At 40.2% G+C, this 27,400-nt stretch overlaps 1 protein-coding gene across 3 annotated transcripts in view; it reads right to left on the reverse strand.

Annotated features, from left to right (window-relative positions):
• The window catches only part of Usp54 (ubiquitin specific peptidase 54), an 88,991-nt gene that overhangs the window by 46,024 nt on the left and 15,567 nt on the right, over positions 1-27,400 (reverse strand). For all 3 annotated transcript variants that reach the window (XM_052189824.1, XM_052189825.1, XM_052189826.1), the window contains exons 2-3: positions 12,854-13,678; positions 10,493-10,585 (exon numbers count right to left, since the gene is read on the reverse strand). In XM_052189824.1, coding sequence (XP_052045784.1) covers positions 10,493-10,585; positions 12,854-13,000 — 240 coding nt within the window. In that variant the 5' untranslated portion in view covers positions 13,001-13,678. The remainder of the gene's footprint in view (positions 1-10,492; positions 10,586-12,853; positions 13,679-27,400) is intronic.

Below are 27,400 nucleotides of genomic sequence, written 5' to 3' on the forward strand. Positions count from 1 at the left end.
AGTTCCAGGACAGCCAGGGCTATACAGAGAATCCCTGTCTCGAAAAAACCAAATCCAAAAAACCAAAAAAAAAAAAAGAAAGAAAGAAAAAAAAAAGAAAATGCTATATGTTATTTGGCCAACTGGTCTAGTTATGACTCACCACACCAGCCATATGGGCTTCTCACTATGTCCTACAACTACTATGCATGTTCAAGACCACGGACTTTGCACCTGCATTCCTTACTTCAATCACTTTTTCTCTCACTGTGCAACTTGATCACTTATATCCTGCAAAATTTTATGTAAGTATCACTTCTCAGTACAGTAACTCTAGATCAACCTACTTAAATTGCAAGCTGCATGCAGGGCATGCTCACCTTTAATCCCAGCACCCTAGAAGTAGAGGCAGGCAGAGCCTTGAGTTTAGGGTCAGCCTAGTCTAAAGAGTGAGTTCCACGGGGCTGGAGAGATGGCTCAGCAGTTTAAGTGCACTGGCTGCTCTTCCAGAGGACTTGGGTTCAATTCCCAGCACCCACATGGCAGCACGTAACTCTATGTAGCTCCAATTTCAGGGAGTCTGGGGCCTTCACAAACATACAAGCAGGCAAACTACCAATGCACATAAAACAAAAATAAATGAATCTTTAAAAAAAAAAAAAAGGAAGAGGAGGAGGAGGAAGAAGAGAAAAAATGAGTGAGTGGGTTCCAGGGCAGCCAGAGGCTACACAAAGGAATCCTAACTTGAAAAACAGAAAAGAAAGGAAAGAAAGGAAAGAAAGAAAGAAGGGAAGAAAGAAGGAAAGAAGGAAGGAAGGAAGGAAGAAAATTCACAAGCTCTCTTTTCTTTTCCTAAATCTCCAGCATTGCCTATTTTTCCTATAGCACTTAATATTAACATATTGCTTATTTTAGTTTTTGTCTACCTCTATTTCCTAGAATATAAAAAAGAGGAAAAAAAATAAGTTTTGTTCTTTTATTGCCTGATATGCTCTCACAGTCTAAAATAACACTACTATATAAAGGCAGCAGAAATGCATGTTTAAGTAACTGAGTCAATCAATCATGTGATATGGGTAGATCTCATGAAAGAAGATTATTAAAGGGACTTTCTCCTCTCTTCTTTAAAAAAAATACAGAAAATTAGACTGGAGAGATGGCTCAGCAGGTAAGAGCGCTGGCTGCTTTTCCAGAGCACTTGGGTTCAATTCCCAGCTTTCACATGGCAGCTCACACCTGTCTGTAACTCCAGTTCAAGAGCTTCTAACAACACACACACACACACAGGCAAAACACCGATAAACATAAATTAAAAATAAATTATAAGAAAATACTGAACTCACACAGAAAAGCTGGAAACCTTGAGGTAATATAAATTGTTAAAGCAAAGTGGAGCTAAGTTTAGCTCTGCTCATTCTGAAGGTAAATTGTTTTCCTTATTTCACAGGCTCACTGGCATCTTTTCTGTTCATCCATGTTAAATATTCTAAAGCCAGTCAAGTACAAATTACCATGTAACTTATTATGTACCTACAAATGATTCCATATGTTGGTGAGGAGGCAGGGCCAACAATACATACTCAGTATTAATTAATAAATTCTGAGGAAAATTTACTATAATTTCTCAAGTTATTTTGGAGCAATTTCGGACCTACTTACATCTCTGTTACAAAGTTGGAAGGCACGGCAAGCCGCTCTATAGTCTGTTGCTGAGGAGTAAGCGTGCCTACAAGAGAGCATTTAAACCAGACCAAGAGAAGACAGGTCTGCAGGTTAACAATGGGATAGCTATCCTAGACACTGAAAACTTGTAGGAATGAAGAAAAACAAGGGAAAAGAAAAATGGGAAAGTAATGACAACTACTACAAATCACATGGTGGCTTGGACCTGACAGCTGGTGATTTCTGAAGAGAGAGAAAAAAAAATACCACCCGAGTTTGGCAAGACTTGTAATCACCAGCTGACTCCTCTTGTCTGTTACAGATCAGCACAGTGCTGACAAAAACTCCACCTCCAGACTAAAGGGCCAATGAGCTTCGAGCCTTTGTCTGTGGTCTAAAGTGGTCTGTTGCTTGCCTGAGTGCAGGCACATATGTGCATGTGGAGGCCAGAGGTCTGACAGCACCTTCAATGGCTCTCCATCTTAGTTTTTACTGAGACAGGGCCTCTCACTGAACCTGATCTCACAGATTCAGCTAGACTGTCTGGCCAGCAAACGCCCAGGGGTCCTCCGTGCCAGCTTCCACTGCACTGGGATTACAGGCGTGTACTACCATGGCTGGCTGTGATGAGGGTGCTGGGGGTCCAATCTCAGGCCCTGCTGCTTAGGCGGCAAGCAATTTACCAGCTTCTAACACTACTTCTAAGATAGCTAGGAAAGCATTTCTAGGACAACCCTGTACAAATTAGACATTTGAAAATTTCAACTCCTTTAGTCTTGGTTGAGTTTCCTTGGAAATTAAGCCCTACTACTCATAAAGCATTCCTACTGAAATTACATTCTGTCCAATGCACAGCAGAAACTATACAGTGACCTTAAGAAACTGCAGTAAGTCATCTGGGCCGTGATTTCGTGACTGGTATGCATAATCCTAGTACTCTAGAAGCTGGTATAGGAGGAGTGCCATCAATTTGAGGCCAGCCTTGGCCACAAAGTGAAGACCCTGTCTCAAAAATATATAAATAAATTTAAAAAGAAAAGGAAAAAAAGAAAAAAGAAAAGCAGGTTTGCCATGACTTCAAGTAATTAGGGTTTGGGCACAGAAAGAAAAGGCTCTAAGCTCTGTCTGCTCCCAGTGGATGGGCAACAACAGATCTGGCTCTTGTATCTAGTAGCATCAATGTCTCCATGCTGTATTCTTTTCTCATCCCTTAATTAATTATAGGCAGCCTTCCCCCATCCACTTTGACTGAATCCTCTTTATTTTCTTACTTAAATTAACATCAGTCTTGCTCTGCTATTGCTAGAAGGAACTGTATTAGAGATGAGCAGCCTAAGCCTTCCTAGCTTGCATCTGTGGAGCTGTAACTGCAAGAAGCTGAAGCACAAAGCCCCTCTGTTAGGGCAGCACACTAACCCTGTGTGTCCCTCTCACATGAGCACAGGGGCTGGAACGGGCCTCCTCCTGTTCTCCTTTTCACCCTCCTCCCACCTTTCCCAGAGGGAGATCCTGTTCACACCAAAGAACGCCAAGAACATTTAGTTCAGCAGTAAGAACAGGTGGCAGTACCAATAAGGAACAAAACCTGGTATTATTCCAATTGCTGAAGTCTACAGTAGGGAGAGAGAAAGGACAGAAAGAACTCAAACCTAGGAACCATCTTTCCTTCTGGGTTCCTAAAAATTCCATTTTCATAAGCCCAAAACCCAAACACCTTTCAGATTTCTGTTTACACTTCCTCACATGAGGAAACTGAAGGTCCTTATCATTCATGAAATAGTAAATTACCTTTATCTACTAACTATTTTCCTGGATGCAATACAAAAGCAACAAGACTTTAATGACTAAAAGCAGGTGCTTCCCCACCCATCTCTCTTGGATCAAGTAGCAGACAATTCTGTCCATGTGAGCACATCATTATCTGGATTAGCAAAAGCCATGTAAATAGGACAGAAGTGCCACAAAGACAGAACATCTTTGTGTTTTGGCATCTGCAAATGCAGCTGTTCCTTAAGACTTTTCTTTTGTTCCCCCTAAAACACACATTCTTGCTTTTAAGCAGAGAACAGCTTTTTATTTTTCTCTCTGAATATCCTAGCTTTACATCTAAAATAATTCATAAGTATTAGAGACAGCGACGTTCAGGAAGAAAATGTTCTCACTGATTCCAGTACTCTAAGTGCCCAAGATATTAGAATGTCTTCCAGAGAACAGTGCAACTCCCACCTCTCCCAGGTCAGCAACACCTTCTGCAAAGGTATCATATACGTTATGACCTACCTGTTATCTGCTCAGCTCTCAGGACTCCCAGTCTGTTCCGGGCTTCCCCATGTGTTTAGTATTTTGGCTCTCATAATCATTCTTTTCCTATACCTAAATGTAGACAATCTAGTTTGTAAATATAAGCCTCTAGAGGTAAGGGAGCTAGTCCTTGAGATCTGTTGATGGCTGGGGGAAAAAACCAAAATCTTTCATTGGTTTTGTGTGGTATAAGAATGCTGAAAGTTCTTCAGGACAGGGCACAGCCATGTGCATAATGACCATGTACCACCAGACATGCCAACAAAAGATATTTCACATTTTGTTACAGAAAAATCTAACTCCATCAAGAGCAAACACAATAGGATGGCCAGCTTCTGTGTGTCCATAATCCACCTCATGGTTCCTAGTTGGTGGTTAATGCGATTCCCGTTGTGTTGACTGCCTGTACTATTATTTATCCTACTCCCAATCATCTGAGGCACATGTAAACATTTTGGAATATGCCTATGCATATTCTAGAATAGAACTCTAAAAAAATAAGAACTCTTTTTGTTTAAACACTGCCTATACCATCCTCCAAACAGGTAATAATAATGCCTTAATATCATCAGATAACCATCCAGTTTAATAGAAGCCGGGGGGCGAGGGGCAGATTGTTTTTTTACTATGTAACCCAAGATAGCTTCCAACTTACTACACAACCAAGCTGGTCTCAAACTCACAGCTATGTTCCTTCCTAAGCCTCTGAATGCTGGAGTTATATGCATGTACCACCAGGCCCAAGAATAAAAATATTTGATCCAACTTTAGAGACCACAGAGAACAACTGCCTATTGTCTCCCTTGCAATTCTCTCCCCTTATGACTAAAAAGAGCTGCCTTCTATAGTTCTTAATTACAAAAGCATTCACATATTCTATATTATTTCCTTTAAATTGTTATCAATATAATATCTACTGGTAAATTTAAGTCTTTATTTATACTTAGTTGATAACCTGATCTTTTGGTCTTAGAATCATAAGGATAGCGATCAATAAAGTTATTTATCACACTTATTCCTGCTTCTATGTATTGAAAGAAAGACATTTCCATACATTCAAAGACAGAGGTAGAGAGAGGGGCAAAACTTCAAAACAATGAATACAGACAAAGATGGGCCAGAAGGTATTTCCAGATGGGAAAAGATAGTAAAGGACTGTTTTCCCCCTAAATTCTCAAATTTGTCCCAGCTAAACAGCCTAACCGTTCTCTAAATCCAGAGGATTCAAGACATCTTGAAATACAAAGCCTGCCCCCCAGCACCACCCCCATCAAGCACTACCCGCCAACTCTCATGATATACTGCAGGAATCTTTTTTTTAAGGTCACTAATTGAAGAAAATTAAATTTAATCAATCAAAAGCCACATTCTTCTTTGCCTATAACAAAAGTACTCTGTCCTACATGCTGGCACGTAGGCCCTCTAGTACAATCCTTGGAGGAAGAACAAAATCTTTGTAGCATATTAAGTACAGAGGACGGATTTCCTGTCCAGAACAGAGACAAATGAATATGCCAACAACCTGTGTAAGGCTATGCCCTGTGGGGATACAAGAGTTGGGGTACAAGAGCAATCCAACATGAACAATAAAAAGAACTCTGGGCTACAGGTGATGACAACTTAGGTCAGGAAAAATCTTACTCATATTAGGTGAAAATGGGTTTTGAAAAGAAATAATAATTGGTATGACACAATCTTCTATTTGTTAAATCAAACTTGATCAAGGTTCAGAGTAAGCAAAATAATATAGTGACACCAATTTTTTTAAAAACAAATTAATTTGTTTGTATATGTGTGCATGCAAATGTGTAGGTACACATGTACCACAGCAAATGTATAGAGGTTAGAGGACAACTTGTGGAAGCTCACTTCTCTTCCCACACAGTGCGTCATGGGTTAAAGTCAGGTCGTAAGCTTGAGGGCAAGCACTTTTTCCCACTGAGTCTCTTGCTGACACAAACAAAAATTATTACCAGGTATTTACACACCAGAACTAAAGTTTGAAATTAATATATACATGTAATACCAATTAACACAGGAGAAAATAGTATATTTCATTGTACCAAGAAAAAAGACTATAAATATTATATAGAAATCACAATGAAGCAATTGGAATCACTGGATACAATAGACATAGTGAACTCAAAAGACCCAAGAACTCTTAACAGATGCTAAGAAAATAGAAGGAGAAAACAAAAATAATAAAGATATCTACTAAAGCATTCCATGTAAGACCATGGCAAGAGCACTTGAGGTAGTGAAAGGTAAATTTCTGTACCCAGAGAAAAGACAGGATGCACATCCCAGCAATGCTTAAGAGGGCAGATCATTCATCTAAACATGGCCTATGGCTGGCTGGCTGGTCTTTAACTCATCTAGGAAGATGTTAGCGAGGATATTTTGTGTCTGTGTGTGACAGTGAACAATTATGTTCCAACATAATCCAATCTGACTTCATGGACTTTGCAGGGTGTTAAAGCACACTTCAAAAGAAATTTTGGACTTTCCAATCTTGAAAAAAAAATGAGAAGGATTTTGTATGCTAAAGTTAATAGGATAAAACATTAAAGAAGACGAGCGGTTCTGTAACATGGAACCACAAAATAACACAGAGCTTAAACCTCTCAATACTGGATGACTATTTTTCTGACAAAAATTCCAGCCCTTTACTTTTACAGAGACCGAAGAAAGGGCAGACCAATCCCAGATTAAGAAAGGAATGTGAGTGAGTGTGAGGGGGCAAGCACCTTAATCCCAGCACACAGGAGAAAGGGAAGCATGCAAACCTGGTCTACAAAGTGAGTTCTAGCCCCGTCAGAGCTACATAGTGAGACACTGGAGGAAGGAAGAAAAGGAGGGAGGGAAGGTGACAGCAAGACTGGAGGATACTCAGGCATCAAAACAGGAGAACAAAGTATTTACTAAACTTGACACAGGTAGCCTGTGGCCATTTGGAATACACTTAGGCTTTCTCCAAAACTATAAATATGCCACACACAATACTTGGCTATTTTAACATCTATACTTACCGTGTGTGTGTGTGTGTGTGTGTGTATGTGTGTGTGTGTGTGTGTGTGTGTGTGTGCATGTGTGTGTGCATGTGCGTGTGCATTCAGGTGACAGGCTGGGCAAAACAATACAATCAAAATGACATAAAGTTAGTTTCCTGCAGAGCCTGTGTGTCTAAGTCACTATATTTTCTACTAACTTAAAGAAAATAAATCTGGTCAGATTAAGTAGTGACAACATGAGGAAAATACTAAAGTTGTAACATATCTTCAGAATCACAGTCCCAAAATATCGCCTCTGACCTCATAAGTGTCTTTTCTGAATCTCAAGGTATTTCTTCAAGACAAAAAGATTGAAAAACCAGTTTCCTTCTTCACTTGGATATCTTTGGGTAGGCAGCATGAAAATTGAATGCTGCCGGAGGTGGGAGTGGGAGTGGAAGTGGGGGTGGGGGTGGGGGTGGGTGGTGGCGCACACCTTTGATCCCAGCACTTGGGAGGCAGAGGCAAGCAGTGAGTTCCAGGACAGCCAGGGCTACACAGAGAGATCCTGTGGGGAGTGGGGAGGGGGGGAGAGGAAGGGACTGAATGCTAATTTTCTGCTCTCTGGCTTATAAGATGCTAGTTTATATTCCAATAATGTAACTCTGGAAATACAACAAAAGTATGGTAGTTGGTTCTCCAGAGTCCCTCCTAAGTCAATAAATAAAACACATCGAGACATAATAGTTCACACCTGCAATCCAGCACTAAGGAGCTGAGAGGGGGGTTTTACAGTGTGAGACCCCATTTCAAATAAATAAATAGTACAGTAAAGTCCCAGCCAGTCAGTGCATATGAGACTCAAAAGTTCAATTACCCATTCTTAGTACAGATAAGAATGTCTAGTTTCAGGAGATTGTTCTACCTAGAATCTCTGCAAGATTAGTATTTCCTTAACAATATCTGCCTAGCATGGTTTTTTAACTTACTGACCAAACAGACACTATATTCTAAAAATGTCATTTGTAAAATTATGTAAAATGTTCTTTTGGATGGATTTTTTATTGAATAGGCCTCATAGAAAATGTTACAATCAACTTATTAAAGACTTAGAATATTAAAACTTATAGAAGGGGCTGGAGAGATGGCTCTGCCGTTAAGGCACTGGCTGCTCTTCCAGGGAACCAGGGTTTAATTCCCAGCACCCACATGGCAGCTCATGGCTGTCTGATAACCTCACACAAACATGCAGACAAAACACTAATGCACATAAAATAAAAATAAATAATTTTTATAATTTCACATATGCATATATTTTGATTATATATGCCCCCATTATTTATACTGTTTTGTTACAAGTTATAGTGGTTCTAAATAAAGTGTAGAAAAAAAGATGTCTGTGGCTCAAATAACAGAAAGTTCAAAGGACTCATCTAACTCTTCCCAAGACTCTATCAGTAGCTAGACCAGAATGTGGAAACTAAGTCAAAGAATCACGACAAAACTCAAAGCCAGTCTAGGATATAGCAAATTCAAGATCAGCCAGGTAAGCATGAAATAACAAAACAAAAAACGACAAAATGCTTCCAAAACAATAGCAAGTAAAGGCTGGCAACATAGTTTTCTGTTGGTAAAGTGCTTGCTAGCATGCACAGAGCCCTAGGTTTGACCCCAGACAAAACTAGGTTTAGTAGTACATGCCTGTAATCCCAGTATACAAAGGAGGTATTGTCAAGAGAAGCATCCTCAGTTAAGTAGTGAATTCAAGGCCAGTTTAGGTTAATTTTGACAACACAAGTAACTATCTCTAAAAGGAAAAAAAAATTAGCCAACTATTGCATATAATCAATGCAAATTAGAAAATTAAAGAGTATTTAGCTCACAATTTCTACTTTAAGCTAAAAGGAAACTAAATTAAATATTTAATGATCACACCTAGGCAGTCATGAAAAAACTAAGATTTCAGACCTCAAGCTGGGTATGGTGGTGCATGCCTTTAATCCCAACACTCAGGAGCTGAATTCAAGGCCAGCCCAGTCTACAAAGTAAGTTCCAGGGAAACCAGGGCTGTTACAGGGAGAAACCTGGTCTCAAAAAAACCAACCAAATGAAAAAAATTCAACCTTCAGGAACAAAATAATGACCCCAGAATCTTGCTCTGAATTCAGATGGATGCTACAGATTTACTCAAACAGAATTAATCCATTGTACATCTGAACAACAACAACAACAACAAAAAAAAAAAACCACAGGAGAACTAACACACTGGCCAAGGACATAGCACCAGCCAAGAACCCTGTTTCCTTTTCTTCGTGAAATCTCTCTCTCTCTTTCTTTGTCTCTATACAAACGACCGGACTTATTTTACTCATAGCATGAAAATATGAGATAGAGAACTGGTGGGAAAAAAGTGAATGGGAAACCAGGCATAGTGGTGTGTACCTTTAATCCCTGCTCTCCTGGGGAGGCAGAGATGGTGGAACACTGTGTTTGTAGCCAGTCTGGTCTACAAAGCAAGTTCCAGGACAGCCAGAGCTACACAGAGAAACCCTGTTTCAAACACACACACACACACACACACACACACACACACACACACACACACTGAAAGCAAGAAAGGAAAGAAAGGAAAGAAAGGAAAGAAAGGAAAGAAAGGAAAGAAAGGAAAGAAAGGAAAGAAAGGAAAGAAAGGAAAGAAAGGAAAGAAAGAAAGAAAGAAAGAAAGAAAGAAAGAAAGAAAGAAAGAAAGAAAGAAAGAAAGAAAGAAAGAAAGAAAGAAATCAGGAAGGAAGGAAGCTAGGAAGGAAGGAGGGAGATCAGATGGGGTCTGTGAGATGGTTCAGCAGGTAAAGCCATTTGCCTCAAAGTCTAAAGACCTCAGTTCAATCTCCAGCTTTTACACTGTCTCTTGAAAGCTGTCCTCTGACCTCCACACAAGTGTCATGGCATATACTCACACAAAACAAATAAAATTTAATTTTTGAAAATCTAATGGGAAACATTATGAAACAATAAATTTCTTAAGTTTAGTTTTAACAGTAATAGCTAATTCCATTAAAAATTGTTCTTTCAAAAGGAAAAGTTCAGAATTAGCTTTGGAAGTAAACAGGCAAAGCAGAAGCACACTTGAACAGTATCTTATCACATCACAAAGAAGTCTTCTGGCAAGTTGTCTCAAAATGGAATAATAACATAGCTGCATAATAACATTTCAAAACAAAATAATCAAATCATTTTCGCTAAAAACTGCAAAACAATAATTCAGTAACAAGTTCTTAAGAATTACCCTCATCGGGCTGGAGAGATGATTCAGCAGTTAATAGCACTGACTGCTCTTCCAGAGGTCCTGAGTTCAAATCCCAGCAACCACATGGTGGCTCATGGGATCTGATTTCCTCGTCTGGTGTGTTTGAAGAAAGCTACAGTGTACTCATATGCATAAAACAAGTAAATTAATCTTAAAAAAAAAAAAAAAAAAAAGAATTGCCCTAACCAAGCAAATCTCAACAGTAGCAATCTGACAATCTACGCTCCTGAGAAGAGAGCTTTATGGAGCTTACCTTGAGAGCACAGAAGATGCAGGAGTCACCCATGCACTTGTGAGTTGTAAGCTGCCGAAAGCTACGGCGGAAGATGTCCAAGTGCCACAGAACCTTCCAAAAAAGGGGGAAACTCATTATCCTACAAACAGTCTTTAACTTTAAAGTCAAGAATTCAAGCAAACAGAGACTGACTGCAGAAAAAAAATTCTATTCTCGGAACAAAAGATCATTCTTATAATATTAAAACAAATCTCAAAATGGTGAAGCGTCAGGGCTGGAGAAGGCTCAGTGGTTAAGAGCATATACTGTTTTTGCAAAGTTTGGTTCCTAACACCTACAGATGATGTCTGTCTCTCTCTCTCTTCTCTCTCTCTCTCTCTTCTCTCTCTCTCTCTCTCTCTCTCTCTCTCTCTCTCTCTCTCTCTCTCTCTCTCTCTCTCATATTATAGGGCTAAGGAGATGGCTCAGTGAGTGGGTAAGAGCACTTTGTATGAAATCGAGAGGACCTGAGTTCAAATCCCTAGCACCCACATGAAAGCGGGGAATGAGTCACATGGCATGAGCCTAGAGTTGAGCTCCCTGGCTAACCAGCCTAACTGAAATAGAAAGTTTCCAGTTCACTAAGCAACCTTGTCCTAAGCATATAAGGTACAGAGCAATAGAGGATGACACACGTAAGTGCACTTACACCATACAACACACACATAAGGAAATAAACAAATAAATAAATGTAATAAAAATAGTTTTTAAAAAATTAAATGATATCGGGGCTGTAGAGATGACTCAGCTATTAAGAACTGGCTACAGAGGATCTACCCAAGTTCTATTCCCACACCCAGAAGACAGCTCACAACTGTTTATAATGCCAGTCCCAGGGACCAAAACCCCTCTTCTGGTTGCCACAGACTTTGTAACTTATGCGATGCACACACATATAGGTAGGCAGCAAAGCATCCATATACATAAAAATGAATTAACAAAAAAATTTTCTTAAATAAAATAACCCTAACGCCTAAGAAAGTTTTCCTTGCTAGAAAAAAATGACACAATACATCAAATAAACAAACAGCCAGGCAGTGGTGGCACATGCCTTTAATCCCAGAACTTAGGAGCCAAAGACAGGCTGATCTCTGAGTCTGAGGCCAACAGTCTGGTCTACACAGAGAGTTTCAGGACTACACAGAAAAATCCTGTCTAGAAAAACAACAACAACAAAAAAAAGGGGGGGGGGGACTGATATAGCTCTATAGTTAAGAGCACTGACTGCTCTCCCAGATTCAATTCCTAGCAACCACATGGCAGCTCAAACTTGGCTGTAACTCCAGTTCCAGGACTTCTTACATCCTCATATAGATATACATGCAGGCAAAACACAAATGAAAATAAATTAAAAATAAAATATATATAATACATACATATTTTATATAATATATATTACATGTACAAAAACAAACCAAAAAAGGAAAAAGAATAAAAATCCAGTTATGGGGGCACGCACAGACCTTTAGTCCCAAAATTTGGGAGGCAGAGGCAGTTAGATCTCTGGTAAGGTCAAGACCAGCCTGGTCCTCATACAGTGCTAGATCAACAGGGATACACAATGAGATGCTATCTTTAAAAGGGGGGAAGGGGATTGTGTCTGGAAAGATGTGCCACTCTTCTGGAGGACCCAGATTCAATTCACAAGGCAGCTTACGATTTCCTTAATTCAGGAGACCCCTGGTCTCCAAGAACACCTATACTCACATGCAGACACACATGCCTATCCATAGTTTAATAAAAAATTATCTTTTTTGAAGAAAACAATAATAAAACTGCTCTGGAAAACTAGGTCACAGCACACCTAGAGTTTCCACTACCTGAAAGCAACACTATCCTTGGAGCTGGAGAGATGTCTCGGTTAGCCAATCACTTGCTGCATAAGCAAGAGGACCAGAGTTCTGATCCCTGGTACCCAGTAAATGTTGGGTGTGCGTGACAGCCCTGCCTATGGTCTCAGTGTTGGGTAGGCAGAGATGGAGGCTTGCCAAAGCAAGCTGACACAAGTGCGCGCACACACCAGACCATAGGCATAAAAAAGAGAGAGAGAGAGCCAAAGCAAGCTGACACAAGTGCGCGCACACACCAGACCATAGGCATAAAAGAAAGAGAGAGAGAGACAGTCTAAGAATTTTGAAACAGATTAATAATATTTTTATCATTATTAATCTCCAAACAGTTACCTACAAATTAGGTAACTGACAATCGTAAAGATAAAAAGCTTTATCGATAAACATAAAATCACACAGATAAATGTAAAATATGATCTTGGGAGCCATCAAGTATCCCATTTGAAAATCTGCAAACACAGCACTACCATCACAAAGGAGGTGGGCTTACCTGCAGGGCGCTGTTGAGGAAGCAGCTGTTTTGTCCTGGCTCATTGCTGAGGCCTTTGCTGGGGGCAATGGACACTGAGCTCCGAGGTGCAAACATCCCTTGAACGCTACCTCGGCTTCCAGAAAAGTAATTTCTTTTCCAAGACATTATTGTTCACATTAGCCCAAAAAGGAGGAGGAGGGAAGGGGGCTTTATATCTTTTTGACAAGGAACCTGTGTCTTTTGAAGTCCTCAAAAAAAGAAAAAGAATCTAAAAAATTGCTCAGATTGAAAGGCTGAGTTTATATCTTCCCAAACATCACATCTGTAAACTCAGGGAATTCAGGTGTCTCCTTAGATCCAGGTGCCAAAGCTGTCCTTCCTTCACCTGCCCCACTGTTCAAAATGTAACTTGGCACGTGACCAATGCAGAGAAGTCCTTGAGTGCTGCTTCCTGCTAGGTGGCTGAAACTGCCTCCCTACAGCCCTGGTGAAGCAGATGGAATCTTCAAACAACCGCATCCAGGACCAAGCAGAGCGTGTTCTTCAGCCCTCTTTACAATGATTCTTGTGGACTGGAGACTGGAGGAAGAGGCAGGGACCCAGCACATTCCTCCTCACCCTCTCAGTGACTCGTCTCACCATCCTCTAGCAAAACTCAAGCTCTAAACAACTGAAGGCCCCGCGAAGCTGAGAAGCTTGTCTGGGTGCTCAGTAGGACTGCTGTTGATGTTCCTTGCTGTGCTGTTTAGTTGTATTCCAAATTTCTTCTATTCTCTCTACCAGATCTTCAGAAAGTTGCTTCTTCTTTCTTCTGAGACCAGAATAGCCAGCTGTGCCAGAGAGCTTTAACAGAAAGAAAAAAAAAAAATCAAAAGCTTACGTCATTTAATGACTCTACTGGCTTTGCACTGTTCTGCCAAGATCAACGTTGCCTCACCTCTCAGTATAAACTTGAAACCTTGACAAACATTGGAGAAAGAGGGGGAGAGAGAGAAAAAGAGGGGGGGAGAGAGAGAGGGAGAGGGAGAGAGAGAGGGAGGGAGGGAGAGAGAATCAGAAACAAAAAAAGGGAAATGCCAAATGAAAGAAAAAAAGAAATGTGGGCAGCTTCACTTCATGGAAAACGTCTCTTAAATTTTGAAGAAGAAAGCTGAACTAGACTAAAATAAAAACCAAACACAAACTTTCCAGAATGAAGCTAAGAAAGAACAAAAACAATAACAAAAATCAACTAAGCAAACACCAAGCAAGGAAGTCTGTCCTCTGGGTGCTGTTACTAAAGCGCTTTTCGAAAGGTGCCTTCCATGCATAGCTGTGAAACCCTGGCTCCAGGCGGGCACACCAGCAGTCTGGACTCCACTCTGGGAAAAATGAAGCTCAGTCCCCATCCCAGGGAATCCCCTGTGGGCATTAGACCATGTGTCTTCAATATCCAGTCTAAACGACAGGCCTTTCTGCCTTAATCTGTTGCCTTGTTTGGCTGATTTGTTTAATCAATATTTTGCCAGAGGATCAGAGAAATAATTTGAGTTATAAATCACTTAAATCTTAAAATTATCTACAGGTGCCAGAATGAGAGGTCATCTACTGACCAACCTTTGGCTTCATCTATCCAAAATGTCTGTGAGGCAACAGTAAGTATTATCAAATCAAGCAGCATTCCTAGAAGGAAGCATCTGAGAGACAGGGTCTCACCATGCTGGCCTGGAACGCTATGTAGACCTGGCTGGTCTCAAACTCAGAGCACTAGGCTTAAAGGTGTATGTCAACCATATCCAACACAACTTTCAGGAGTCAGTCTCTCCCTTAACCATGTAAGTTCCCAGTATCAAACCCAGGTCATTAGGTTGGGCAGCAAATACCTTTACCCTCTGAGTCATCTCAATGACCCACATTTCTACTGAGATGGGGTCTTAATATATAGCCCTGCCTAGCCTGGACCTCACAACACAGACCAGGATGACCTCACCCCTCCAGCAATCCTCCTTCTTGTCAAAGTGCTCACATTATAGGTATGTATAACCACACCTGGCTGAAGTGCTAAACTTCAAATATCTCAAGCCTCCCTTTAATATATACTATATATACCATTTAGAAAATCAAAAATGGGCCAGGTGTTACGGCAGGTGCCACTATCCCAGTATCCAAGAGGCAAAGGCAGAGATATTATAAGTCTGAGGAAACCTAGGCTAAATATCAAGACTATCTCAAAAAAAATTTTAAATTGAAAATTCTCATGCCAGGCAGTGGTGGCACATGCCTGTAATCCCAGCACTTGGGAAGGAGAGGCAGGTGGATTTCTGAGTTCGAGGCCAGCCTGATCTATAGAGTGTGTTCCAGGACAGCCAGGGCTATATAGGAAAACCCTGTCTCGAAAAACCCAAAAAAGGAAGGAAGGAAGGAAGGAAGGAAGGAAGGAAGGAAGGAAGGAAGGAAGGAAGGAAGGAAGGAAGGAAAGGGAAGGAAGGGAAGGAAAGAAGGAAAGAAGGAAAGAAAGATAGAAAAAGAAAAAGAAAAAGAAAATACTAACTACATGCATCTTTAATCCCACCAATCAGGAGCAGGGCGAGCAGATCTCTGTGAGATAAAGGTCTACCTGGTCCACACAGTAAGGCCAGCCAGAGCTACATTGTGAGATGCCGCAGAAACAAAAGCCAAACAACAACAACAACTAAAATCGGCAGGAGAGGCATAGTGGCCTCCCTAACTGCAGGTGAGGGATCCTGAGCTCCAGAACAGCCTAGACTACATATCTAAACCCTGTTTCATCAAACAAACAAAACGCAAAAATTCTTTAAGGTTTTAATCTTTGTCTAGAGAGCATCTGACTCTGTCTTCAGTGTGTCCAGTGGAATAGCTGAGACACAGGAATATTAACTGGTTGCATCAGACTGTTCTTCCCCTTCTCTACATTCCTGGGCTATTTATAATCTTCATAATCTACACCTCACAATTAAAGTATTTGGTTATACATTGTATGGTCATTCTATTTACTATGTTTTTATTACTCTCCTTTTGTTTTATATAGTATCACTCATGTATCATATGACTACATAAAATAAAATACTACCCAGTATCAAGTATATGATGACACTATACTGACATTATTTGTCACAATAGCCTATCAGGTAGATACTATTAGTTCAGCTTTCCAGAAGAATAAACTGGGACTTAAAGACATCAACATGCCTAACTGGTATGTGGCAGAGCTGGAACTGGGTGGCTATAATATTTGTCACTTAATTATGTATTTCATTATAATATTCCCAAAGCCCCCATCACAGTGATAATCATAAAAACTATCAACATCTTTTAATTAATGTAGAGCCAGGAGGAACCCACATCTCCAACAAAGACTGTAAGACCCTTACTTCTCTACATATCCCTCGTGAACACTAAGAAACTTCCAACAAGCCGTGCAGCATTCCTTCAGCTCGACTACTGCAAAGGCATGACACGTACCAAGCCTCCACTTGGCTCATGGCACAGGGACTTGGCAGGCGGGTGAGGTTTTCAGTATCCGCATGAGGCACTCACTGAAACCGCCTGCCCGATGACACATGCCCAAGCACAGAGAGCAAAAGGAAGACAGACAGTGGCAGGAAGGACTCACAGGCTCTGAATGGCAGCATTATGTGGGGAAAGCAGTAAGTTCTCACACTAGTTAGGTATGTCAGAAACTAAAATAACTGACAAAAAACAACAAAGGCAAGCGAGGCAGTCAAAATGGTTCAGGCAAACACTGATGGCAAAAACATTCCACTCCAAATGAAATGCTTGCTTCTAACTCGCATAATCGTTCTCTAGTATCATCTACTGAAGATAAATGAGAATATAAATGGTATTTCTAGCTACATGGCTCTAATAATCTGTTTTTAAAGATAAAAAAATTTAGGCAATACTGAACTACTTCAGTATAAAAGAACATTATGTCTGCCACTCATTCTCAAAAGGCTCAGAAAGAAAAAAGTATGTATATATGCATACTATGCATACACAAACACATACAAATGGAATACATAAATAAAACAAGCACAGAAAAATGCTAACAACAGATGCCTCTCACTGAAGAGCACAGGAATGCCAAGCTGGGTAAACACCTCAGTTGGTAGAGTCTGCCCACCATGCATAAGACCCTGGATCAACCCCTAACACCGCCTAAATAATGTGCTTAAAATTCCAGCACTTGAGAGGCAGAGGCAGGAAGGTCAAGAAAATCATCCTTAACTACATAGAAAAATTTCAGGCCAGACTGGACTACAGGAGATCCTATTTAAAAAAAAAAAAAATACAGAGTATAAGATTTCATCTTACTATTCCTTATAACTTCTCTGTAAACTTTATATTTAAGTTAAGAACAAAAGAGGTTGCCAATTTCAAAATTAGGGGAAAAGGAAAAAGACAAATTATAACAAATACAGTTGTGAGGATCTGGAGATGGCTGAGTCTATAAAGTGCTCTCAGCAAAAGCATGAGGACCAGAGTTTGGTCCTCAGCACCAGACAGAAAGCCAGATGTGCTTGAAATCCAGTGCTGGGGAGGAAGAGGCAGGGATGTCCCGGGGACATCCTAAGCAGCTAGTCCAGCTCAAACTAAGGTAGAACGGCAGCTGAGGGTGGCTTGTGTGCTCGTGTACCTTGAATCCGGAGCACCAGAGAAATGTGTAAGGCTAGTACGATGCCATCAGAGGGAGCAAATGCAGTCCTAAGGACTAGGCTACAACTGAAGGCAGAAGACAGTGCTGTTTCTACTTCTACACTTCTGTGTTTAATTATTTTAGGTTTAATTCCAGGCAGATTATCCAGGAGGATCTTGAACTTCTCTCTGAGTCTGTAAAACAAATATATTCACTAAATGATTCACAGTTGATGTAACAGCATGAAAATGAATAATTAATTCAATGAATAAGAAGTGAACTGTGATACCTATGAGCAAAAAGGTAAATTTTGTTTTAGGGACCTCAGAAAATGAGAAAAGTTGTAAACCACAAAGAAGGTGCGTATATGTGTATGTATAGGTATATTTATGAAACATTTTTGGGGCTGGAGAGATGACTCGGTGGTTAGAGCTACTCTTCCAGAGGACCAAAATTCAATTCCCAGCATCGACTTGGCAGCTCACAACTGTCTGTACCTCAAGCTCCAAGACCTCTGACATCTTCACAGACATACTTACAAGCAATGAACATAAAATAAAAAATAAAATTTACATACACACATACACACACACACACTTTTTTTTTAACCAGAACAAGCTGAGCAGTGGTGATGCACATCTTTAGTCCCAGCACTCAGGAGGCAAAGGCAGGTGGATCTCTGTGAGTTCAAGGCCAACCTGGTCTACAGCGCAAGTTCCAGGGACAACCAAGGCTACACAGAGAAACCCTGTCTAAAAAAAACAAAACGAAAATACACACACACACACAGAGAGAGAGAGAAAGAGAGAGAGAGAGAGAGAGAGAGAGAGAGAACAAACTATATAATAGAAGAAAAATTTGAATTTCATGATTATTCTTTAAAAAATGAAGTTTAAATTAACCCAAATAATTAAGTCTATTGCAAGCAACGAAGGTATAACTTAATCCAGGTGTGATGGCGCATGCCTTTAATAGCAGTGCTTGGGAGGCAGAGGCAGACAGATCTCTTGAGTTTGAGGCCGTCCTGATCTACAGAGGGAATTCCAGGACAGCCAGGGCTACACTGAGAAACACTGTCTCCAAAAAAAGAAAAAGAAAGAGAAAAAAAAGAGAGAAAAAGGGATATACTTAAGAAGGCCTCCAGAGGGGGAGGATCCGGGAAAATTTTCTCCAAATTGTGCTGTGCTTAAATATGCCTAAAATAACTTACTTGGGGTCAGATTCCCAAAGTTTGAACCAACACTGGCTACTTAGTTGTGCTGAGCTGAACTTCTTGCCTCTCACGAATCATTATTCTGCAGGCCATCGTGTCCACAGAGACCTCTACCACCACCTATCCCATATTCCTTCATGTTAGGTATTTCTGAACACAGACTGCAGTACATGGAATTTTTATTCTATTGAGTTGGAGATAGTATGTATGAAATAAAATCACTGTTTAGTTGAAATAGAAAATGTAACTATAATAACCAATTCCAGAATCTTATTAAATTCTGATTCTCTTTAAGTCATTAAAATCCATATCTGAAATAAGATACAGGTGACTTTTAAAATAAAAACTTATAAACAGAATCAAATATTTATTTCCTTCTAACTCAAGCTTGAAATATGGATAAGCATCTACAACCATTTCTAAAAGATCAACTATTTGTTGATTTATAGGCTGGTTATCTGAAACTCCTGATGAACAGTTACTCCACTGAACAATATCCTGAGGGCTGAACTTCGGCATCAAATTAGTACATCATGTACAATAGGAAGGATTATTTAGTGTTAAAATACAGAAAAACATGCGTTTGTAAGAACCTAACTGTCACTTTCAAGAAAATTATCTGAAGTCAACTAAAAAGAAAATAAACAGTCAAGAAAACATGTTTCACTTTGTTATAGGCAAAGAGGTATAGGTAGGCTACTTAGCTCCTTTCTATAAAGAGTCACAGTTCCACAGATAATTTCCCAACCTCAATGGAAGACAGTTAAGGACAAAGAGGAGAGTAGTTAAAGTACAAGTACTGGGGCTAGGTTTACAGCTCAGTAGGTAATAGTGTTTGCTCTGCAACCTAAGGATCTGAGTTTGAATCCCTAGCACCTACATACAAAACCAAGTCATGGCCTCAGAAGCCTGAAATCCCAGCATCAAGCAGCAGAGACAGACAGAGCCCAGGGATTCAACAGCCAGCCAACCAGCTAGTCTAGCCAAAACCACTAAGCAAGAAGGCTCAGTGAATGAAAATTCTTGCCACCAGGCCTGACAACCGGAGTTCTATCCCAGAACCCACAAGATGCCCACAAGCTGTCCTCTGACCTCCACTAGGGTGCCAAGACAAATGCATGCCCAGACATACATAAGCACTTGCAATACATGAATGAAGTGTAATACTAACGATCTTTTTTTTTAAAGTGCAGGTTCAGCTTGACAGCAGTGACGTGCGCCTTTGATCCTAGCACTTGGGAGGCAGAGGCAAGCTAATTGAGTTTGAAGCCAGAGCAGTCTACAGCGAGCTCTAGGACAGCTAGGACTACACAGAGAAACCCTGTATGGGAAAAAGGTAAGTTTTACACCAGGTGAGATAGCATGAGCCTTGTAATACTAGCACCTGTGACAACGGAAAATTAGGAATTCAAGGTCATCCTCACCTATATCACAAGTTCAAACTCAGCCTCTTCATCCACCCACTCACACACAAATATATATATAAATGTATGTATGTATATTCAACACAATTATATGTACAAAACACTTAAGAATTCAGTAAAAAAAATGTAGTTTCACAAATAATAGCTCTGGCTATATCACATATACACACACACCTATAAAAAAAATTCCAAGAAAGCTGGGCATGGTGCCACATGCCTGCAATCTCAGTACTTAAGAGGTAGAAGCAAGAGGCTGGGGAGATGGCTGAGAGGGTAAAAGCACTGACTGCTCTTCCAAAGGTCCTGAGTTCAAATCCCAGCCACCACATGGTGCCTCTCAACCATCCATAATGAGATCTGAAGCCCTCTTCTGGGGTGTCTAAAGACAAGCTACAGTGTACTTATATATAATAATAAATAAATAAATCTTTAAAAAAAAAAAAGAGGTAGAAGCAAGAAGATAACTGTATATTCAAGGCCAACCTGATCTATCTTAGCAAGTTCCACTCCAGACAGAGATATATAGCAAAACCCTGCCTAATCTTCCCCAGTCCTCCTACCTAATACCAGCATCACTTGGAGGCAGCAACTCGTTCTGACAGGGTCTAATGATGGTCACATCTTATAAAGTGTAGTCACTTGGATTCAGTCACTCTCTTGGGGCCAATTGGGAAAGGGAAGTTCAGTGGGAGGGGAGAAGGGCAGGATGAATGTGATCATGTGATCAAAACACAATTATCCACGTGTATCAAAGTGTCATGAGGAAACCCATTATGTGTGATTAATATGTGCTAATAAAATTTTTTCCAAGGACTGGTGGTATACACTTTTAATCTCAGCACTCAAGCGAAAGAGGCAGGTGGATCTCTGGGAGTTTGAGATCAGCTTGGTCTGCACAGAGAATTCCAGGGCAGGCAGAGCTACATGATAGAGGCCCTTTCTAAAAATATAAAAATAATAAAAGCTGGGAAGTAGTGGTGCACGCCATTAATCCCAGTACTTGGGAGGCAGAGGCAGGCAGATTTCTGAGTTCGAGGCCAGCCTGGTCTACAGAGTGAGTTCCAGGACAGCCAGGGCTATATAGAGAAACCCAGCCTCAAAAAAGAAAGAAAAGAAAAGAGAAGAGAAGAGAAGAGAAGAGAAGAGAAGAGAAAAGAAAAGAAAAGAGAAAAGAAAAGAAAGGGCTATATAGAGAAACCCAGCCTCGAAAAAGAAAGAAAGAAAGAAAGAAAGAAAGAAAGAAAGAAAGAAAGAAAGAAAGAAAGAAAGAAAGAAAAAATGAAAGAAAGGAAAGAAAGAAAGGAAAGAAAGGAAAGGAAAGAAAGGAAAGAAAGAAAGAAAATGTGTTTTATAAATATTTATAAAACATGTATATTTAATGATGTAGTTATGGATTTTTAAATTTAATAATTTATAAATATCTTTTAAATATTTATAAAAATTTATAAAATAATTTTTAATTATTTCCTACAACATTGTCTTTTTAAAATATAGGCAACATATAGGGCTTCTCCCTCCCAGAACTTCAGTAATTAGGTTGTGTAAGTATAAACTCCACAGTGCTTTATTAGAATACAGATGCTTAATGGACTGGACAATGATGGTACATGCCTTTTAACCCAGGACTCAGGAGGCAGAGGCAGGTGGATTTCTGAGTTCAAGGCCAGCCTGGTCTACAGAGTGAGTTCCAGGACAGCCAGGGCTACACTGAGAAACCCTGTCTCAAAAAAAAAAAAAAAAAAAACAAATCCAAGAATTCCATAAATTTACCCTATATAACCATCTGGTTAAATCACTAAGAACCAAAGATGTTTTTTCTAATTTTTTAAATCACTAAGGAATGCTTTTATAATTTAGATACTTATTATAACAACGAATTATTTTACAATAATTCATTATAAACACATCAGTACCTGGGCTATTTTGCACAATAATGAAAATATAATGACAGTATCAACAAGAGGAGCATAGGAGAGGAAGCTGTGACAGCAGCAGCGTGACTCATTTCTGTCAGGAGAACACTGGCACAGAATGGTACAAGCAACTCCAGTGTGAGAAAGCAAGCAAGCTCGTGACTGGGAAGGAAGGTGACAGAGAATGCAAAGCTCGGAACCAGAAGGAACACAAACAAGCTCTCTGAGTGAGAGCAGGAAAAACCAGGAGGTACTGAAATCCATCCTAAAAGTCTTTCATATTCTCAAAAGCTACTGACCGCCAGCATTGGAGTCAGTTCAAATGTTAACCCTACCACTCACAAGGGAGCAGGAGTAGCCTGCCTTCCATACCTGGCTCTGTCACTGTAAAAACTGTAGTACAGGTAGCAACTAAAGTGAACATTACTGGACACACAGCATGTCCTTGGTTCTTAAAATGCAGGAGTCATTTTCCTCATACTGCAAGGGAAGAGGACAGAGAGAAGTTCTACCTATGCATGATAAGGAAAAATACCATCTACTTGTCAGGGTTGTAGTGAAAATTAGAAATATATGTGTAGCATTTAACATAGAATCTAGGGGATCAAGAAATTATTATTGTACAAATACAATCTCCACTTAAAAGCAGACTCAACAGCCAATAAAATCTCAGTAAATTTTCCTCATATTCCTAGTAGCACTTCTACAGAACCCAAAGCTTTTAAAAAATGTAAGTGCAAGTATGTATACACACACACACACACACACACACACACACACACACACAACACACCACACACACACACACACACACCACACCACACACACACACACAACACAACACACACACACCACACCACACACACACACACATACACACACACACACACCACTATTTCTTACATGAAGGTCAAAATACATAATCCAAGAAAATAGTCACATTATAAAATACTGTTCAAGTAGCATAGGAATGACCTGAGCATCAAATATAAAACATTTTATTTTCAAAGGATCAAAATACCTCATACCCGAAGGGAACAGGTCTAATGACCGAATCTAACTTCCTAGGTACTCTCTAGAAGCAAGCGTCTGCCACTCTGAAATACTCAGCAAGCTACTTCCCAGAATGACAACATACATCAAAATGTAAATGAATTTTACCAAGAACATTCTGGTGACAGAAAAGCAAAATCTCTGTGCTTCTGCAGTAACATTACTGCACAGGTTAGCATGAGACAGAACCTCCATTACTTCCTTAACCCATATATTGAGCTTGAAGAATAAATAGAAAGAATACAACCTTTTAACACATAACTTGTTTGAAGGAAATTCAAAACACTAAACCTACAACTCTTTTCTTTAAACCTGCAAATCTTCCCTTTAATGCTAACACATTCATATATATATATATGTTAGAGAAGGAAAATAAAATTCACAAATGTAATAGCTGGTTGGGGAAAGAGCAGAAAAAAAGACAACATAAAAAAGTCTTCTGAAAATTGAGTTCAAAACTCAATTTCAAAGTAAGCTATTATTGGGATAGGGGGGTGGACTGGAATAACTTCACAAATACTACCCAATCATTGTATCCTCCCTCTACACAGTTTTAATACAACTGCAATGCTTACCAGACAACCCATTCGAGCTCAGCAAAAAACTTCAAGCACTCACAAGGGCATTTGTGGGGCAATCAACACAGAACGGAACAGAGGCAAGGGTACAGAGGGAGGAGACAAGCTCCGCAAGCAACAATGGGAACCTGTCATCTAACCACAGAGCCACACAACAGGATGTCAGGGATAAAACAATTCTTTTGCCAACTACCAGGAACTCTCTGGAAAAGACTTAGGACAAACTTCACTGGGGGCTTACAACAACTGTATGAGCCTGCTTCCTCCAAAGGCATTCCTGAAGGCAAGGTCATCAAAAAAGAAGGTCTGCAGGGTGGCAGCTGCTTCCAAAGCGCTGGTCCTAAAAGAACCCTTTGTGTGGTGTCAGTGAGACGACTCCTTTGCGGCGCCCTAGAGAATCACCAAAACAATGCCTTCTGAATCAGTTCAAAGTCCCAAAGCTAGCTGCAGTGAAATCATTTTAATAGGCAAAAGTCTTCTGTCTTAAACATTAAAATGGGCCATGCTATTAAAGAAATTAGGAAATTATGTGAATAGAATTATGTAAACTAAGCTGCTGGGGTTGTCAGTCGGTTTAAAACAAGACCTGAATCTAAAGGTTCTTGCAGCCAAGATCTCCACACCTCCTTAGGGAGCTACAGTTAAAGCCCACCCTGACACATTTGATCAGTCCAAGAGCACCTGCAAGTGCAGGCAGGACATACAGGCCCAGAGGACCAACACGCATGCTTCCATGTATCACTCTGTGCACTAAACAGCTTTATTGAAGTGAGTTGTTTTATAAGCATACTGAGGAAAAAAACTCATCAGCAAAATTCTTGCCATTTATGAAAGCTGCCTTTATTTCTATACCTTGAGAGAAAATACTTGAGGTCACTAAAACAAGATTTAATTAAAGTTTATTGGTAAAATTAAACAATCATGGACACTGCCCAAAACTATTTAAGCTTACATTTTAACAATATGCTTAAAGTAAAGTAGCCCTTTGGCAGCAAAGCAAGTGCCAAGTTTAAAAGAAAAAAGATATTGCTTCTCTTGCTCACTCTTAGTATTCTAACCAGGTCTTCTAGTACCTAGTGCCAAGGCACAGAAGTGCCACATCAAGGCAAAAGCACAGACTTCTACTGATCAGTACTAAAGGGAAAGAAAGATGCCCAAAGTGTACTTTTCTCTATGAGAAAATATCTGACAAAGCAAATTGAGAAAAAAATTACTTTGGCTCCCAGCAGGAAAGGCTTAGCTGAGGGAGCACGGACCATCATCATGCTGCAGGGCAGTCAGGAAGTGAAGACCGAGCAATGTGGGCTGCTGCTCCTCATACTTTCATCTCAATCCAGGCCCCCAAGCCATGGTGCTTCCCACATTCAGAACGGTACTGCCTTTTAAGCCTGTCTGAAAACATTTTCATAGACATACCTTTAGGTATGCAATTCCAATGGTAATGCTAAATCCAGACAGGCTGACAATGAAGAAGATTAAATATTAGAGGCTGGACAGATGGCTCAGGGGTTAAGAACCCTGGCCGCTCTTTCAGAGGACCTGGGATCAATTCCTAGCACATACATGGCAGCTCATAACCATCTGTAATTCCATTCTCAGGGGATCTGATGCCCTCTTCTAGCCTATACAGGCAATGCATTTGGAGTATGTATGTGTGTGTATATATATACACACACATATAAGCTAAACATCTACATGCCTGAAACTAAAATAAAGGTTAATTTTAAAAAAATATATTAACTATCAAAAATATAAAAGGTAGCCCTTCAAAGTCATTATGACATAGTATATAGAGCCCAGCATGGTGGCACACACCTTTAATCCCAGCACTTGGGGAAGTAGAAGCAGGTAGATAGGTGTTTTCCAGTCCAGCTAACATAGCGAGACCCTGTGTCCATTTATTAAAAAAAAATGGTATAGAGCTGTAGCTAGGGGTGTGGGTCCCACACTTGACATAAAGAACCTCCGAAATCAATGCTCAGAACAGAACACTAACAATTCTGGAAGGGCTCTGACCCTGCAGGGCATTTCCATGACTTGATAGGCTAGTGGATTTAGGAATTGCTTAGTGGGTTTAGTAGGGTTTTTTTTTTTTAAGATTTATTTATTTATTTATTATATGTAAGTACACTGTAGCTGTCTTCAGACACTCCAGAAGAAAGAGTCAAATCTCATTATGGATGGTTGTGAGCCATCATGTGGTTGCTGGGATTTGAACTCAGGACCTTCGGAAGAGCAGTTGGTGCTCTTAACCTCTGAGCCATCTCCAGTTTTTCTTTATTCTTTGTTTCTAATGTTCATAAAAGCAATCTCCTCTGCTTGGCTCATGTCAACACTCTATTCTATAAAGTGCTGCCTGCAGCCACCCAGATGGCTCAGGGGGTACAGTCAGTCACTTGTGACACAAGTGTATTAACCTGCGTTATGATGGAAAGAGAAGTCATGATGGAAGCAGAGCACTCAAAGTTAACACTCAGTGATGATGATGATGATGATGTTTTTAACTGAAGTGTTGCTTGATTCTAGAGTTACAAAAAGAGGACAAAATCTTTAAACTGCTATGATTCTGTCTACTGAAAGAAAACACACAAATGACAAAAAAAGAATAAAAGTTGATAAACTTAATTATCATAAAAAATAAAGCTTGGGATTGAAGAGATAGGTCCACAGTTAAAGTCGTACACTATTCTTACAGAGGACCTAAGTTTGTTTCCCAGAACCCATGTCTGCCACTGTATACCCACCAGTAACTAGCCATAGAGCATCTGTTCTCAACCTGAGGGCCTCAAGCCATTGGGAGATGCACATTAGATATCCTGCATATCAGATGTTTGCACTATGATTCCTAACAGTAGCAAAACTATGAATTAGGAATGCAACAATTCTATGGTTGGGGTCACAACAACATTAAGAATTGTATTAAAGCCGGGTGATGGTGGCACACGCCTGTAATCCCAGCACAGGCAGATTTCTGAGTTCGAGGCCAGCCTGGTCTACAGAGTGAGTTCCAGGACAGCCAGGGCTACACAGAGAAACCCTGTCTTGAAAAAAACAAATCCAAAAAAAAAAAAGGGAACTGTATTAAAGTGTTGTAGCATTAGAAAGGTTGAAAAATCACACTGCTCTAGAAGATCCAACGTCCTCTTGTGGCTTCCAAGGGCCTTAGCTCACACAGCTCATACACACAAAATAAGAAATTCTTTAAAATTAAAACTTTAAGGTGGTCAGAGTGGCATACGCCTTTAATTCCAGCACTTAGGAAGCAAAAGGCCAGGCAAGCAAATCTCCGAGTTCAAGACCAGCCCAGTCACACAGTGAGTACCAGGACAGCCAGGGCTACTGCAAGAGACCTTATCTCAAACTAAATAGATAGTTGGATAGATACATACATAGATGGATACATAGATAAATGGGTGGATGTACTGGCAGGTTTTGTATCAACTTGACACAAGCTAGAGTTATCACAGAGAAAGGAGCTTCAGGTGAGGAAATGCCTCCACTAGATCCAGCTGTAAGGCATTTTCTCAGTTGGTGATCAAGGGGGAAGGGCCCACTGTGGGTGGGGCCATCCCTGGGCTGGTATTCTTGGGTTCTATAAGAGAGCAGGCTGAGCAAGACAGGGGAGCAAGCCAGTAAGAAACATCCCTCCATGGCCTCTGCATCAGCTCCTGCTTCCTGACCTGCTTGAGTTCCAGTCCTTACTTCCTTTAGTGATGAACAGCAATATGGAAGTGTAAGATGAATAAAC

The sequence above is a fragment of the Apodemus sylvaticus genome, chromosome 8 (genome assembly GCF_947179515.1).
Source record: "Apodemus sylvaticus chromosome 8, mApoSyl1.1, whole genome shotgun sequence".
NCBI classification, from domain to species: domain Eukaryota; kingdom Metazoa; phylum Chordata; class Mammalia; order Rodentia; family Muridae; genus Apodemus; species Apodemus sylvaticus.